This window comes from Schistocerca nitens, chromosome 6 (assembly GCF_023898315.1).
Source record: "Schistocerca nitens isolate TAMUIC-IGC-003100 chromosome 6, iqSchNite1.1, whole genome shotgun sequence".
In the NCBI taxonomy this organism is placed as follows: domain Eukaryota; kingdom Metazoa; phylum Arthropoda; class Insecta; order Orthoptera; family Acrididae; genus Schistocerca; species Schistocerca nitens.
In genome coordinates this window covers 710,231,224-710,249,709 of record NC_064619.1, presented here as the reverse complement: position 1 = coordinate 710,249,709, position 18,486 = coordinate 710,231,224, and the positions used below count along the sequence as shown (strand labels likewise).

The 18,486-nt window shown below is 40.2% G+C and overlaps 1 protein-coding gene across 3 annotated transcripts in view; it reads right to left on the bottom strand.

Moving 5' to 3' along the window:
- Positions 1–3,616: 3,616 nt before the first annotated feature.
- The window catches only part of LOC126262435 (dystrophin-like), a 121,465-nt gene continuing 106,595 nt past the window's right edge, over positions 3,617–18,486 (bottom strand). For 2 of the 3 annotated variants that reach the window (XM_049959079.1, XM_049959080.1), the window contains exon 11: positions 3,622–4,485. In XM_049959079.1, coding sequence (XP_049815036.1) covers positions 4,361–4,485 — 125 coding nt within the window. In that variant the 3' untranslated portion in view covers positions 3,622–4,360. Of the gene's footprint in view, positions 4,486–18,486 lie in introns of all 3 variants that reach the window. The other variant, XM_049959081.1, reaches the window with a different exon arrangement.

Genomic DNA, 18,486 nt, shown 5'->3' with positions numbered 1-18,486 from the left:
ATTAGACACTAAAACGATCTATTTTTCTACTCAAAGTTTGACAGTTCTATGAAACACTGGAGAAAGAACCATTAAATTCTATCATCTTAAAAACTCTTCTTGTATTGAACTTGTTTGCAATAAAAGTTCTGATACGTGCATTTATGGGTACCATATACAAACATTTATGCTTTTAAGGAAAGGTATCATTCAAAGACAAAAATGATATCCTTTAAAAAACATTAGATACTTGATTCTGAACCCAAATCAATATGTATTTTATTTGGTTCTAAGCAACAAATAAGTGAGCATTGGGCCAATAATGTGTTTGGCAGAAAGAAACATTGTAACATTTTCATGTCAGAGAGAAGTAAAATCCGATATGTATTTGGAAAGAAACAGTTGTGTTGTCAGGTACCACTGTAAACACCTCAGAAATAGCAACATATACAGAAGAAACAGCAACATATTCAGAAGAAACAGCCAAACATTTGTGACACTGAAGATACAAATTGCACAGTTGTGCTATTAGGATGATGACAATTAAAAATAGTGACACCAATATACCACTGACAACAGCATAAAAAACCCACCACAAATTAATGTAAACCATTCCTTTTTGTTTAGTTTATTTCTCCTTGTATTATTAAAATGTTGTCATTAAATAGCGTAAATTTAGAATAGTTATGATGTTAACTTCTTAGACAGATACTTTAAGTCAATAAAACAGTTTGTAATTTTGATTAGTCAGAGTATGTTAAAAATAAATTTTTCTCAAGGAGCCTCTTAAAGGGAAAAAAGGATGTCGTCAACTTATTTCAGGGTCCTCTTACACTTGGGTAAATATGGTAGTGTTATAAACAATGCCTGTAAAAAGTGTATTACCCAATAAAGCCAAGTTCAATCAAGGCTTCACAGAAACTACACATCACATAACAAAGCGCAGCTGTGTTCAAGGGGAAAGGGTTACATGTTATTTGTTCTACCTCAGTGTAATCCAATGGACCAATCACAGAGAAAACCTTCACAGATAGGTGTGGCAGCTATTAGTATTATCAATATCACCAACAATCAGAAGAAGAAAAAGAAGAGGACTGAGAGTTGACAGAAAACAGGACAGAACATGCAGTTAAGATGTTTACGCATTACAGGCTGGAGGTATTAAAATAAAAAAAGAAGAATACAACAAAGGTTTTAATGGGACTCTTCTACCTACTTCATGGTGGAAGAATAAAAAGTACACAACTGACAATCTGCATATATGAGCAATCAGACAGCTTTTCCTCTGATACAATGAACAACAGATGAACATACCAGCTCTACACAAAAACTGTATCTTGTTAGTTTGATAGAGCAGTACCTTAAAGATAGCAAAGCAACAATCATGAAAATTATTTTGATTCTAATATACCATTACAAAAGTCACCAGATGAGATGACTGATCAGCAAGACAGTTTTCTTGCACCAAGATCCTGAGCTCAAAATAAGTATTATACTTAGTTGAGTTCTTTATTCACACACTGCAGGGCAATTGGTGTTGACATAGCAACAATGTGCAACATTATTGTCAAACAATAGTGCCCACATTTAATTATTGTCCCCCTTCTGTGCATCAAATACATGGCTTCTTGCAAGAAAAATATTTTAGTACTATTGCAGCACCCACTGAGTAAACTGGCCCAGGGTTTGCATTTGGGAAGAGCAAGGTTCGAATCTGTCAACTCATTATTGTGTTTTAGGTATTCCATGGTTTCCCTAAATCATTTAGCCTTTAACTGGTATTGTGGTGCCTGTCAGACCCCATAAGTTTACTATTAAACTATACAAGAGTGCTTTAAATTGGTCATTTACTGATCTCACCTAGTTACAACATGTATTTTCAAACATGTGAAAGTGAAACCACATCAAAATATTAATAACCAAAAAGAAAACACAGAAAATATGAAAGTCATGTTCCGAAAAAGAGGACTATCCTACGTTTCTCAAAAATCTAGATACAAAAATTTTAACTATTAATCCTATGCTGTGCCTGTCTTTCATAAACAACCAAGGCTCCAAAACAGAAACACCATTACTCAAAAATTTTAAGTATAAATTCACATTTTGATATTAACTTTCAAATGTTTTAGAGCTCATAGTGTAGGTGTTATACAAGCCTTGGTGTCTGTCATATACACAGTCTTTAACCCATGCTTCACCAGTGTTCTTGGCAGGAACATACGAAATCAACACTGATGGCTGAAGGGCACAAGCATTTCACCATTACGAACAGTACAGCTAGAAGAGTAACAATGCTGACAGTTCCAAATAAATCTATCAAAAATGTTTGATACTGTGTCAGTTGAATCTTATTTCTTTCCTTTCTTCCCTGTCGTCTGTTTCCAAATTGAAGAGTTCTCAATATGAACAAAAAACTTTTCTTATGGTACTCACTAGAAAAGTTTATGGATTCGTTGTCAGATCTGGAAATTGCTTTTAAGTCTATAAAAGCCTTCAGCTTAAGAACATCAAATATCACACACAAAAGATATGATAGTACTTTTATTTTACTGATTTTATTGCTTGACCATTGTAGAACCTCATTTAAAATCTCTTGAGTAAAATGTAGGCCCAATACTTGTTCAACATTCAGATTCTTGCCAAAGGCATTAGCCCTAAATTGCAGATGAGGAATCCACAGCAAAATGTTATGCTGTGTTTTCTCACACTAGTTGGTGGTTATGATTTTCTCCATTTGAAGCAATTTCCCCTACCGCAACAGTAGGAATCAAGGTGATATGACTGTTTTCTACTTACATCAAATGCGCCTGTTTTGAATTTGTATCATTATCACTTTCTGTCTCATAATCTGGATTAGTATCACTATCATCAAAAATGTCATTCATCATGTCTTTCAAATAAATTTTGATGTTTGGTTCACTTACTCTCAGAACTTTTTGAGAATAACCAGCTTGTTCAGGCTGTTTTGAATGGTGAGATGGATCTGTGCAAATTAATTACAAGTAATAGCCATAATATATTGCACCATAATTATCACAGTAAACACAAAATGTTGATAAACAGGTCTGACAAAGAATAATCATGTAACCGGTACCATATGTCTACCAGACATCGTGACAGCTTCACCATCAATTTACCAAAGACCAAATGGTGTGAACGGCTGCTTCACACTCACAGCAAGAAGCCATCAATACAACTGCAAGGTGCACAGAGGGAAAACGTGAAATGACCACTGAATGGAAGATGGTGACTATCAGGAAAATGGGCAGCTACCTCACACACATATGATATCAGTTAATGTTAATGTGAATGCTGGTATGAGTCCTTTGAAATGGACACAAACAATTTCCTTCTCCACGCTAGTCTTGTGACTGCTAATCCACTGACCACTAATCTTCTAAGTGCCCCCTCCCCCTCCTCCCCACCAACCACAAAAAACCAGTACCATTCAAGCTAAAATCTGAAAGAATTTATCTACATCTACATGCATACTCCACAAACAACTGTCAAGCGCATGCAGACGGTACCATACATGGTACCATACGTTACGGTTTCTTTCCATTCCAATCATATATGGAATGCAGGAAGAATCTCTGGATTCTTCACTTAATGCTGGTTGTTAAAAATTTGTAAGCAGACTTTTGCAAGATACCTGGCATTATCTTCAACAGTCTGCAAATTCAGGTATTCCCATGATGTTCTTCGATGAGAAACAAATCTGTGTCCGTTTGTGCTGCCCTGTTTTTGTATCCATCCAATGCTCCCTGTTAGCCCTATTTGGTATGGGTCCCACTTCCAGTGAATCTTACGAATTGTTAAACTGGTTGCCCAGACTATCCCTTTCATGAAATGAAGACAAAAATATGTGGACAAATATTAGTATTCACACTTGATGAGCAAAATAATTAATTTCAGTTTGTATTTGTTGAGTGACTTTACATTTGCTTCATTTATAATTTTGAGTACAGCATGATAGTGAGCGACTTTTAAGTCTCTGTTTTGGTTGTAAACATGACTATTTGCACTATGGCCACAACAACAATTGACTTTTTTTTTTTAATACAATGCATGCTACATATTTATAATGTAATATGTACTCATTCCTGTTCATTGCTCCTACTTACAATTAAGAGCCAAGGTGTTGCATATATACATGTGCAGTTGTGTTTGCAGGAACAGTGCAGCTTAGGTAGTGGTCTCTTTGTCTTAGAAACCAGAACAAATGTTACATTGTAATGTATGGGCTAACACTTTTATATAAAGATTACTTTTATTTTACTAGGGAGCTCTGTCCCTATTTTATGTGCCACAATCACTCTTCTTCCTTGTTTCAGGTAGACTGAAATCTTATTTATATTAAATAAAAAGGCCAAAACAAATGTTAAACATTTTTTGCATTTGTAGTCTTCTTTCGTTCTTCAATTCTGTTGATTAAAGTTGCAAGTAACTCTTCAATTTCAGTAGCTGCTTTCTCCAACTGAGTGTTGTCTCTACAAGTAAATGAATCTGAAAATAAATTAAGTAGGTCTGTCAGTCAATTAACGACCTTTAATCATTGACAATCTTATAATAAGTCTATAGCTACTCTAGCTGAGATGGTTAAAAATCAGGAAAAAAACTATAGCATGGCTATAAATGAATGGCTCCAATACAAAAGCAAAATCATTGGCTTGGTATTTGACTAGCACACAAGAAAGACAATAGCACACAAGAAAGACAAGAAAAATTATGTAAAATATATGGTGGATCTTTATGTTTCCTAACTAATCTGTATACTTATGGAAGATCTGTTGTAGCCTTCTTGTCAGAATTGTATCTGTACAAGTTACTGCACATTCTGTCTGTTATTTAAAGATATTTTGTCAGTTTGCAACAAAATGAAAAGACTATGATTCTTATAAGAAAGGAGCATGCATTTGTCACCATTCTCAATAAACATTTGATGTTCCTTTCATCCCATTAATATTATGATGACAGGATGAAAGCATAACTCTTCAGTTTTTACAGGTGTATGTTAAGTACAAAAAATTGTCAGGAAGTGCCAGATCTTTGGGGCAGATGTATATGTCTGGAATAGCAATCAGGCCATTCACTTGAGCCTCACTTCAACATCATAGATAGAAGCAGATAAATGTTAAGGATGTTAACTAAGATTTTCAGGGAATAAGATACATAAACTGTAAGGTACATGAACATTTGAATTTATGTGTGGAAAACATTTAGGACAAAAAATATTTATACATAATGGACAACACAAAAGAGAAGACTGAAAGTAAACAATAATTTTCTAATTATAAATGGTTTACTTATTCATAGGTGATATTGAGGGAAATGACTTTAAGCACTGTCTACTGAGACAACGCATGCCTTCAAATGTGCTTGTTTTTCAAATTAATGCAAAGTTTCTTACAAAGATACTCACTTCATCTTTCATATCCACTAATTATTTTCCTCTGAGTGCCATTCTGAGCAGAGTGGACTACAGAAACAGCTTATCCTTTCTGAACCAGATGGTATACATTGTTTGTTTAGCAGTATTCTTACCTGACTCTCAGTAAAAGTGCACCGTAGCTGTTTACTGTGCTGTAAGTGTCTGCACAGAGTGAGTTCAAACTCTCAGCATAGTGTTACATTACTTATGGTTTCGACAAAACTTGATAAAAGATGAATACTGACTGCACCTGATGTGTACTATGCAGATGGCTGCTCCCCTGTGATGCACTGGCACTGTGGCACACGGGACGAATACTTTATACCTCTTGGAGTCTATCACATTACAGCTGGCCGACACTTGCCTGACAATGACTGGCAAACAATGATGAGTTCGTGAAAACCTGTGCAGAAAGTGAAAGTCGGTACCGGCTGTATGGCTGTACCCTTATGTCTTAAAAACAGATTTGAGGTACTGTCTACTGCTGAAAGAAGATCCAAGCCAGCATAGGACGCCTTACTTGTTGGAACTGTGGACAATCTTCCCAAGAGGTCCGGACAAGTGCAGATGGTGGGATTGCTCGTCATCAGGAACTCCAGTATTAGGCAGGTTCTTCTCAGGGAAATAGTGGGCAAGTTGGAAAAGAAGGCCAGTGTCCACTCCGTTTGCTTGCTGGGAGAAATGGGAGGAGGTCTCGTCCAAGATGTGAAGGAGACAATGCCAGCAATGACAGAGAGCACTGAAAGCATCCGGATGCAAATCGTGGCTCTTACCGCCATGAATGATGTCTGCTGCCTGAGTTCAGAGGCCATCTTCAGTTCCTACAGGCAGATGGCTAATTTGGGAAAGACAGCTAGCCTTTCCCATAGTGAGGAAGCAGAGCGACCATTTTGCAACATTGTTTCCAGAAATGATAATGGTCCTCTGGGTTTGGAGCTGAATGAAAGGGTTAAACTAGAGGCTGTGATGATCTTGGATGTGGATTTCTTCATCCCTGTTATTGGGTGGAGAACAGTAGTGTCATTCACTACTTACAGGAAGTTGATACTAGGGTAGCAGAGTATATGTGGCATGCATATGTGGATTTTTTCAGGATTGAGAAATCCCTCCACAGGTCTGATAAGATGCAGTCTGTTTCCAGACAGAATAGCATTCATCACAACAGCTGGGAGAAAGAAAATGTTAACACAGAATTAGTTAACTGCAGGGGTGTCTATAGAAATATCCTGGAACTAGTCTTGCTTATAAACGATAACAATGCCAACAGAGTACTAGGGACCTAAAGTTAATTGAAACCAGATGTTGCCACCAATGAAATTCTAAACTCTGACTGGAATGTACACTCCAAGACAAAATAAACAGTGCATCATGAAGAAATTATCCATATGGGGTGGAAATACGTACATGTACGGGCAAACAAATAATTACAGATCCATAAAAATTGGATGGTTTATCGAAAAAAAGAGCTTCACAAACTAAGCAAGTCAATAACATGTTGGTCCACTCCTGGTCCTTATGCAAGCAGTTATTCAGCTTGGCATTGATTGATAGAGTTTTTGGATGTCCTCCTGACAGATACCATGCCAAATTCTGTCCACTTGGTGCATTAGATTGTCCAAATCTTGAGATGGTTGGAAGGCCCTGCCCATAATGCTTCAGTGTTCTTGATTGGGGAGAAATGCAGTAACCTCAGTGGCCAAAATAGGGTTTGGCAACCATGAAGCAGCAGAAACTCTTGCCATGTGTGGGCAGGCATTGGCTTGCTGAAATGTAAGCCCAGGAAGGCTTGCCATGGCGGGCAACAGAATGGGACATAGAACATCATCGACGAACTGCTGTGCTGTAAGGGTGCCACGGATAACAACAGAAAGGGTTCCGCTATGAAAAGAAGTGGCATCCCAAACCATCATTCCTGGCTGTTGGGCCATATTGCAATAACACGTTTCACATAAAAACAATTTCGTATTGCATTGAGATCACACTTCACTCATTGCAGTTATCTTGGATATGAAGAACATGAATGTTACACTTTTCTTGGTCTCTGAAAATAGGTAATAGTAGAAGTATCAGCTGGACAGGCTGTTTTATATGTGTAAAATGCCTGTCTGAAGTGGTCTATAAAAGGCAAATGTTGTTAAGGTGATGAGTAATTGCTGCCCACATTCAAAGTTAATCTCAGTGCAACACATGCCCTTCCTTTAATACACACCTGCAGCCGTGCCCTGTTGTACATCCGCTCCTTCAGTAACGTGTTTCCACCTACGTAGCTCAGTAGTCAGTGTGTCTCACTGCTGTGCCTGGATTTGATTCCCAGTACTGCCAGGGATTTTTCCTTAGTGGGCAGCGTGTAACAGGATGCACTCAGCCACATGATGTCAACTGAGAAGCTACTTGAGTGAGAAGTAGTGGTTAGTATCTGGGAAACTGACAATAGCTGGGTGAGCAGTGTGCTGATCCCAGGCTCCTCCAAACCACATATATGTCTCACCATTGGTAGAGGATGGCCCAATGACTGGTTGGTACTACATGGTCTGTCACATGTGGTATGTGGAGCATTAATTAGATTTATACAACTCTGATGAAGCTGGTAAGCTCTTAAACTGAGAGTGCAGCAACCTAAGCTAATGCCTTCATCCCTGTTTTATCATACAGCATGCCATATGAGGCCCTCAAAAAGATACCGCAAGACCATACAGTATCTGAGGAATGAAATGATCAGTTCCAATGGTTACTGATGATTTGACTGAGATGAATAGGAAAAATTTGATGTTCTCAAGCAAATAATCCCATACATAAGTGTTATTCGCCACTGAATAACACTGCTGAGGTTCTGGGCATAGTCACCACCAATGACCACAAACATATTTATTTTTTATTTATTAATTGTAGAATGGTGTCTACCCAGCTTTATCAGATGAAATTTGTAGCTGTTTAAGAACAAAAGCACTGAAACTGAAATGAACCTTGCACCAGGATAGGAGCCAAATAACTTTTATTTAATGCAACAATATTTTCAATGCATGTGTCGACACACACACACACACACACACACACACACACACACACACACAAACGCGAGTGAACGCGCGCTCTCGTGCAGCGTGTACAACTACACTGTACCAGCACTGCGGCCCGACTAATGCTTATAGTTCATAATACACTCCTGGAAATTGAAATAAGAACACCGTGAATTCATTGTCCCAGGAAGGGGAAACTTTATTGACACATTCCTGGGGTCAGATACATCACATGATCACACTGACAGAACCACAGGCACATAGACACAGGCAACAGAGCATGCACAATGTCGGCACTAGTACAGTGTATATCCACCTTTCGCAGCAGTGCAGGCTGCTATTCTCCCATGGAGACGATCGTAGAGATGCTGGATGTAGTCCTGTGGAACGGCTTGCCATGCCATTTCCACCTGGCGCCTCAGTTGGACCAGCGTTCGTGCTGGACGTGCAGACCGTGTGAGGCGACGCTTCATCCAGTCCCAAACATGCTCAATGGGGGACAGATCCGGAGATCTTGCTGGCCAGGGTATTTGACTTACACCTTCTAGAGCACGTTGGGTGGCACGGGATACATGCGGACGTGCATTGTCCTGTTGGAACAGCAAGTTCCCTTGCCGGTCTAGGAATGGTAGAACGATGGATTCGATGACGGTTTGGATGTACCGTGCACTATTCAGTGTCCCCTCGACGATCACCAGTGGTGTACGGCCAGTGTAGGAGATCGCTCCCCACACCATGATGCCGGGTGTTGGCCCTGTGTGCCTCGGTCGTATGCAGTCCTGATTGTGGCGCTCACCTGCACGGCGCCAAACACGCATACGACCATCATTGGCACCAAGGCAGAAGCGACTCTCATCGCTGAAGACGACACGTCTCCATTCGTCCCTCCATTCACGCCTGTCGCGACACCACTGGAGGCGGGCGGCACGATGTTGGGGCGTGAGCGGAAGACGGCCTAACGGTGTGCGGGACCGTAGCCCAGCTTCATGGAGACGGTTGCGAATGGTCCTCGCCGATACCCCAGGAGCAACAGTGTCCCTAATTTGCTGGGAAGTGGCGGTGCGGTCCCCTACGGCACTGCGTAGGATCCTAAGGTCTTGGCGTGCATCCGTGCGTCGCTGCGGTCCGGTCCCAGGTCGACGGGCACGTGCACCTTCCGCCGACCACTGGCAAGAACATCGATGTACTGTGGAGACCTCACGCCCCACGTGTTGAGCAATTCGGCGGTACGTCCACCTGGCCTCCCGCATGCCCACTATACGCCCTCGCTCAAAGTCCGTCAACTGCACATACGGTTCACGTCCACGCTGTCGCGGCATGCTACCAGTGTTAAAGACTGCGATGGAGCTCCGTATGCCACGGCAAACTGGCTGACACTGACGGCGGCGGTGCACAAATGCTGCGCAGCTAGCGCCATTCGACGGCCAACACCGCGGTTCCTGGTGTGTCCGCTGTGCCGTGCGTGTGATCATTGCTTGTACAGCCCTCTCGCAGTGTCCGGAGCAAGTATGGTGGGTCTGACACACCGGTGTCAATGTGTTCTTTTTTCCATTTCCAGGAGTGTATATCTGTTATTGAACAGAACATATTTTAACAAACTAATTTCCATGACTGTAGGCAGTTTTATTACTGGAGTAAAACTATTTATATTATTCCTGAAGTATATGGAAACTTACTGATTTTAATATTTGGTACCATGCATAAAGAGACCGGGTAAGTTGACATTTTGTTTGAGGGAACACAGTCATATGACAGCATGGGATAGTACAGTTCATTTGCCATTTGATGCAATACCCATTGTGCTAATGGAGTTAGAGCTTAAATTTTGTAAGTCTGAGAAAAGTAGCAGTTTCATATTTTTACAAGAAAATACAGCATCAAATAATAATAAAAAGTAGTATGTATTCTCGTCTTAGCTTGGTGTTCCAACCCTCACCCCACCCCACTCCCTTTCCCCCAAAAAAGTAGTTTTTCTGCTCTTTCTGCTTCTTTTTACCCCTTACGGAAATACAAAAGTTGTATGGTCAAGGGGGTCTCTTTTGTCTCCATAACTATCTACATGTGGAATTTAAAATGTGATGAAACCAGTTCACAGCCCAGGATGGTCTGCAAGGGTATTTACATCGCACTTTAGTTGTAACCGAATGAGGAACTGCGTTTGTTAAGACACTGGCTACAGGTTTGGGAGAATGGAGGCCTATGCTCTGCCCTGCCGTGCTGAATCATTTCATGTAAATTCTGGGATACTTCCTTAACCAAGGATATGGCCACTAGCCTATCCTCTCTTCATTAAACACATTTGTATAAAGACTGAATTATCAATACAGAGTAATTTAGCTAAGCCATTCACCTCCAGTATTTCAGGAACTGTTTTAAGATACCATAATTCTCTTTTCATCCAGATGACTAGTACGAAGATCCTCATTAAACAGAGTATAGTCTCTTTTGGTTTAAACTTCTTCTTCAAATGGAGTTATAGTAATTTATGCACTAGTGTCTTGGTATTTAAAGTGTCATATTCAATGGCATTTCACCCTCCAAAATCGGCTTATTAGTTTTGCAGTAATTCCAATATTTAGAATTTAGGCTATACGTTTTGGGCATGAAACCAATTGCTGTTGTGTATAGACATACCCAAATATTAAAATATGAGTATGTCACTTCAGATAAGGAAGAAACAGAGCTGCACCACATTGATACCAATATAAAAGGGGTACAGACGAAAAGTAGGTTGAATGCATAAAAGTATGTAGACTGTGTCCAACAAGAATGACAATTCAGTAGATGTGCAAAAACTATTCTCTGAAGGGCACTAGAATACTAATCAGAGAGTAAAGGGCATGTCTGTAATGAGCAGAATGAATGAAATAATGTCCTGGAAACTGTTGCTCGTTATCCACATGCTAGTTCCAGAGACATTATGAATGCCTTTGGAATGAGTCAGCCCAGTATTGTTCGCATTGTGTCACTTCAACAGATTAACCAGCGGGACTGCAGGAGAGTCATGGAATTCTGTTGCTCAGTTATCAGTTGTCCTGAATGTTTACCTGATTTCATGGGACTGAACTTTTTTCTATGGGCTAAGCTCAAAGATGAAATCCATGAACTAGTTCTGATGACCCAAGAGGATTTAAACCATTACACTGAACAGTATGTGCACTGACATTGAAAGAATTTCTTCAGTCTATTGAGAGGTACTTCCTTCAATGACTGCAGATATGTATTGCAATAGGGTAGGCATTGTAAACACTATATGATGTAAATCAAATTTTAAGGAAGCATTTATGACCACAATATTTTGCGATTTCCTTTTTGTTGCTGTAACTTTTCAAGGCAAGTGTGTATCTCAATGTTAAACTCGTGATGCAAAGTTATTATTTAACAATCTTTATTGCTCAGTTCCCTGTATTGCAAACTAATTCAGTTTTTCACATGTATTTTTCCTTCAAGATTCTGGCAAAAACAGGGCACAATAGTGTGATCTTTAGCACTCATACTAAAATTTTATGAGATGAATGTGGATAAAGGGTGCAAAGTCATTAAAAACAGAGTGCGCAAGGCCCCCCCCCCCCCCAAAAAAAAAAAAAAAAAAAAAAAAAAAAAAAAAAAAAAAAAAAAAAAATTTCTGTCTCTCAAGGAAACTATAAAAATTGCAAAAAAACTAGGGGAAGCAATTTCAACAACTCAGCTTGTTGATCATTGGTATAAAAAGGAAGAACCAGTTTCTCTGCAACACCTTAAAATCTCCAGCCTAAAATCTTGGGCTGTAGTCTAAACACTTCACAATACTTTAAATCCTTTACAACACTTGTCTTGTTATCAGTACACCCCACACTTGGCAATGATGTTCTGAAGCAACGTAGAAATCAGGGGTAATTGAGAGAACTGAATACACTCTCTGACCCTTTCTATGGCACTAATGCATATAGGCAACATTTACTCTCTGTGATCCAGAGACATTTGATACTCATAGGTGCAAAACTTGTTAGCAACGAGCATCCAAGTCAGAATCTTTGCATGTCTGTCTGTACAAATAGTACCACTTGTTAGAGATAGTATCTTTTTACTTCGTGTGTCTTCTGATTCACAATCATCTTTGGATTTATTTAGTAGTAGAAGTTGAGTTGTAATGTTAAATATCTTATGACTCTACAGTCTGAAATGAATCAAGTTGGTCATAAAAAGGATTTTGCTTACAGGCAACAATGCCAAACTATGGTTAGTTATTAAAGTAGCAAATAGGTTCACAATCCTTTTATGGCACAAGGAAATGGCAATACGCTGTAAAGTTTTCTGTAACTTCGTATCTGTCTAATGGTGATCCACAAGGAGATTCTGAGTCTGGAATCATAGCATGCAGGAGTGACAATGTTTCTGACTACAGTGAGTATGTCTTTACTAGGAAATCTGGTATGGTGATAGAAGAATTACATATAGAATCAAAAAGTGTCAGTGCTGATGTTGAAGACATTAATCCTACAGTGCTGGATGTTTTGTCTAGTATGTTGAATATTGACAAATAAGTAATAATCGAAGAAAAGTTCATCCATAGTATACAAATGGATAAAAGAAGACATTGCTTCAGATTCAACAATAGATTTCCCTGTTACATTAGACTGTGTCAGATGACAACAGTTTTTGAAGTAGTTCTTGGGCTCTGAAATAATGGACAATCTCTATTCAATTCAGCTGACAACGTTGGTTGCTGATATGAATAGAAATAAAGTGGAGCACCAGTATTTGTGTATTACCATAAGGAAAAAAGACAAATACAGTGAGGGCTATTCAGAAAGTAGGGAACATTTCCGTCTGATGCAGCTAGGTGCGCACCAATTGCATATATTTCAGTATGCACATGCTTGGCAGCTCAGTTGGCATCCATCCGTGACAGCAGGAACATCTCGGTGCATCTGGTTTTTTCAATATTCGAATTTGAAATGTGTGCTGCAATTGAAAATTCCACCAGTTGTGAGGTGCGGTCTGTGATATGGTTTTTATTGACAAAAAACCTAAAACCTATAGAAATTTATCGTGAACTGTGCGAAGTGTACGGAAACAATGTAATGAGTAAATGTTCCATCTGGAAATGGTGCATTCAGTTTAAAAATGGCCGAACCAAGGTTCATGAAGAAGAGAAGAGTGGACACCCGAGCATTGTGACTGACAATCTTGTTGCTAAAGTTGATGAAACGATTCGTGAAAACCGTCACTTCACAATAACGGAGCTTTCGCTTTCTTTTCTACATGTTTCGCGGACTTTGTTTTTTGAAACTGTCACTCAAAAGCTAGGCTACCACAAATTTTGTGCAGGATGGGTGCCCAAAATGCTTACAAAGCACCATAAAGAAGAGCGAATGGGGGCAACATTGACATTTCTGGAGGCCTACCACAAACATGGCGATTCATTACTGGATCAAATCGTAACCGGTGATGAGACCTCGGTGAAACATGTCAATTGCGAGACAAAATTACAGTCCATGGAGTGGGGGCACAAAAGGTCCCCACAAAAACCAAGAAAATATTTGCAATCCTTGTCAGTAAGGAAGTTGATGGCGACAGTTTCTTGGGATAGGCAAGGTGTGCCTCTTATTGATTTTCTCGAACGTGGAGCAGCCAATTCTGCCCGGTACTGTCAAACTTTGCACAGCCATAGAAGAGCAATTCAAAACAAATGTCGAGGAAATCTGACATCCAAAATTTTGTTTTTGCATGACAATGCCCGACCTCTTAAGGCAAACCGCACTAAAGAACTCCTTAATTCATTCAAATGGGAAATTTTCCCTCATCCGCTTGCAACGCAGCGCTTTGATGACAACGCAGAACTCCAGGCGGGCATAACTCACCAGCTGAAGTCTCAGGCGGCAGACTTTTACGACGAACGTCTTTCAAAGCTTGTCCACTGCTATGATAAGTGCCTCAATGTGCTTGGTGACTATGTGGAAAAGTAGAATGTCAGTTGCTCTTTCAGATGCATATAATAAAATGTATTTCTTGTACTTAGCTTTCTTTTAATGCCAAAACGTTCCCTACTTTCTGAATAGCCCTCACATAAGCATTCCAGTGGCTGTGTGAGTAGAATACGTACCTCAAATTGGCAATTTTGCTTGTAAGGCAGCATCTTGTATTTGCAAAAAATAACAACAAAATTTAGAAAACATTATATAACATTGTTTGCATCATACGATGAAAACAACTAGTTAAATATTTGTTACAATGAAAATTATCAATGTTTGAAAATACAAGATAATTGGATGCATAAAAAATCAGCCACCAAGTCGTGGCAGGAGAAACCACATGAAACGGATATGGAAATGTGCAAACGTGTAGAGCCAATGGCTCCTTCTGGCAGAAGGGTAGAAGGCAGAGGAAGAGGGATGGAGGAAAAAGACTGGTGAGGTTTAGGTACATGGGGAGAGTTATGGAAAAGTTGACTAGAACCCCAGATCAGGAGAGACGTCCTGGATGGGTTGTGAAAGAAAGAATGATTGTTGATGCCTGCACCAGACGACATATGAAAACCTGAGAGCTTAAAGGTGAAAGAAAGAACAATAAGGGAGACAGAGACTACTGAAAGAACATGCTGCAAGGGTCACTAAGAGTGGAAAGCTAAGTGCATTATTATGTGGTAGACATGGGGTGGGAAGATCAGAAAATAAAAGGGGGGACAAAGAAAAGTAATAGTTACTGAAAAGAAATTCTAAGACCACAGATGCTGAAGAAAATTTAGCCAGACAAGTGATGATAACCAAACAAATGTTGTAACCCCGGTTCCTGCCTGTTGAGTTCTCCCTCCTGACACCAGTTTCTCAGAAGAGATGGAAGCTGGTGTCACAACATGTGCCTCTCCTAAATTTACATTAACTGCTGTGATCTTGGTAATTCTTTTTAGTAAATATTCCTTTGCTTCACGCCCCTTTTATTTTGTTGTTGTGGTCTTCAGTCCTGAGACTGGTTTGATGCAGCTCTCCATGCTATTCTATCCTGTGCAAGCTTCTTCATCTCCCAGTACTTACTGCAACCTACACCCTTCTGAATCTGCTTAGTGTACTCATCTCTTGGTCTCCCTCTACGATTTTTAAACTCTACGCTGCCCTCCAATACTAAATTGGGGATCCCTCGATGTCTCAGAACATGTCCTATCAACTGATCCCTTCTTCTAGTCAACTTGTGCCACAAGCTCCTTTTCTCCCCAATTCTTTTCAATAACTCCTCATTAGTTATGTGATCTACCCATCTAATCTTCAGCATTCTTCTGTAGCACCACATTTCGAAAGCTTCTATTCTTTTCTTATCCAAACTATTTATCGTCCATGTTTCACTTCCATACATGGCTACACTCCATACAACTACTTTCAGAAACGACTTCCTGACATTTAAATCAATACTCGATGTTAACAAATTTCTCTTCTTCAGAAACGCTTTCCTTGCCATTGCCAGTCTACATTTTATGTCCTCTCTACTTCGACCGTCATCACTTAGTTTGCTCCCCAAATAGCAAAACTCCTTTACTACTTTAAGCGTCTCATTTCCTAAACTAATTCCCTCAGCATCACCTGATTTAATTCGACTACATTCCATTATCCTCGTTTTGCTTTTGTTGATGTTCATCTTATATCCTCCTTTCAAGACACTGTCCATTTCGTTCAACTGTTCTTCCAAGTCCTTTGCTGTCTCTGACAGAATTACAATGTCATCAGCAAACCTCAAAGTTTTTATTTCTTCTCCGTGGATTTTAATACCTACTCCGAACTTTTCTTTTGTTTCTTTTATTGCTTGCTCAATATAAAGATTGAATAACATTGGGGACAGGCTACAACCCTGTCTCACTCCCTTCGCAACCACTGCTTCCCTTTCATGTCCCTCGACTCTTATAACTGCCATCTGGTTTCTGTACAAATTGTAAATAGCCTTTCGCTCCCTGTATTTTACCCCTGCCACCTTCATAATTTGAAAGAGAGTATTCCAATCAACATGGTCAAAAGCTTTCTCTAAGTCTACAAGTGCTAGAAACGTAGGTTTGCCTTTCCTTAATCTTTCTTTTAAGATAAGTCATAGGGTCAGTACTGCCTCACGTGTTCCAACATTTCTATGGAATCCAAACTGATCTTCCCCGAGGGCGGCTTCTATCAGTTTTTCCATTCGTCTGTAAAGAATTCGCGTTAGTATTTTGCAGCTGTGAATTATTAAACTGATAGTTCGGTAATTTTCACATTTGTCAACACCTGCTTTCTTTGGGATTGGAATTATTATATTGTTCTTGAAGTCTGAGGGTATTTCGCCTGTCTCAGACATCTTGCTCACCAGATGGTAGAGTTTTGTCAGGACAGGCTCTCCCAAGGCTGTCAGTAGTTCTAATGGAATGTTGTCTACTCCGGGGGCCTTGTTTCGACTCAGGTTTTTCAGTGCTCTGTCAAACTCTTCACGCAGTATCATATCTCCCATTTCATCTTCATCTACATCCTCTTCCATTTCCATAATATTGTCCTGAAGTACATCGCCCTTGTATAGACCCTCTATACTCCTTCCACATTTCTGCTTTCCCTTCTTTGCTTAGAACTGGGTTTCCATCAAAGATCTTGATATTCATGCAAGTGGTTCTCCTTTCTCCAAAGGTCTCTTTAATTTTCCTGTCTCGTACATTGTGTCACGTCATGTTCCCTGCATTGCTCCTTAGCAGGTTCGTCTGCTTGTTCATTTGCCTAAATTTCCACATACCCCAGTACCCAACAGAATGACACCTGCTTCTCCTACTGTTGAAGGAAGTTCAGTTGGTCATGTATTAGCTGGATCATTTTTTCTGCTGGGTACATGTGCTGAAATGAGTGTAGGGCACTAACGGAATCACAGCTGATGAGAAACTGTTTGACCTCATCTACCCCAATGCCTTCAGGAATGCACGGAGCTCTGCGCTAAACACAATACATTCACGAGGAAGGTGAACCTTAAAGACACATTCAGTTCTTCTTCTTCCGTGTCCGGATGCACCAATTATATCTTCCCTTCCCAGAAATTAGCAACATAGATTGCTTTGTCATTGACTTTCAAAATATCATCTTTAGTGCATGTCATAAGACATATCTGGGCAGATCAGTAGGTGGTCCAAGTCCTGTATTGCTCCGCATTCACACGTGTCGCCATCACTGTAACCCCATTTAAATAGGTTTGATTTGCACCCAGTTACTCCAGTGCGCAGCCGGTTTAATGACCTCCAAGTTGTAAAGGGTAGTTGAAATCCTGCAGATCCCTCCTCAAGTAGTTCCATTGTGGAGTGTGGCACCATTTCTTCCCAAAGAGATAGCCGCCTTGCGGCGGGCTTGGTGGCGAGCTCTTCAGTAGTTTCAATGAAACTCCTGCGGGATTTCAGCCGGACACGTTGTTTTCGGTGCATATGCATCGGGTGTCGAGGATCATTCTTTTGTTTTGATCTTTCGATCTCGGCGGCTACTTGTCTGCGGATAGTGGATGGTGCTATGCCTATGATGGGGTAAATGATGTCTGTGGGAGTTGGTTTGAGGCATCCTGTGGCAATACGTACAGTTTCGTTTATGGCGACGTCAACTTGCTTAGTGTGAGCAGAGTTCCTCCAAACTGGCGCCGCTGCTGAGATACTCAGCACCAGACCCGTGGTGCGCAAAACATGTGGTTGAGCTCCCCATGATGAACCTGTTAGCTTCCGCAGTATGTTGTTCCTGACACAGACCTTTTTTTTAGTGTTGTGACAGTGCTGCTAAAAAGTAAGTGCTCTGTCCAATGTTACTCCCAGGTATTTTGGGCTGTTTGTATGTTTCAGCTCTTCCCCTTGCCACATGACTCGGAGTTTCCGTTTGGCTTGTTTGTTCCTAAGATGGAAGGCGGATACTTGAGATTTACTAGGGTTTGGTTTGAGATTGTTGCCGTCGTAATAGGTAGCAAGTTCTGTTAAGGCTCCTGTGAGATTCTCCTCCACTTGTTCAAAGGTTTTATCCTGTGTGGCCACTGCTGCATCATCAGCATATATGAACATTCGTGTCTGGTGGCTGATGGGAAGATCATTGGTATAGATGTTAAATAATATTGGAG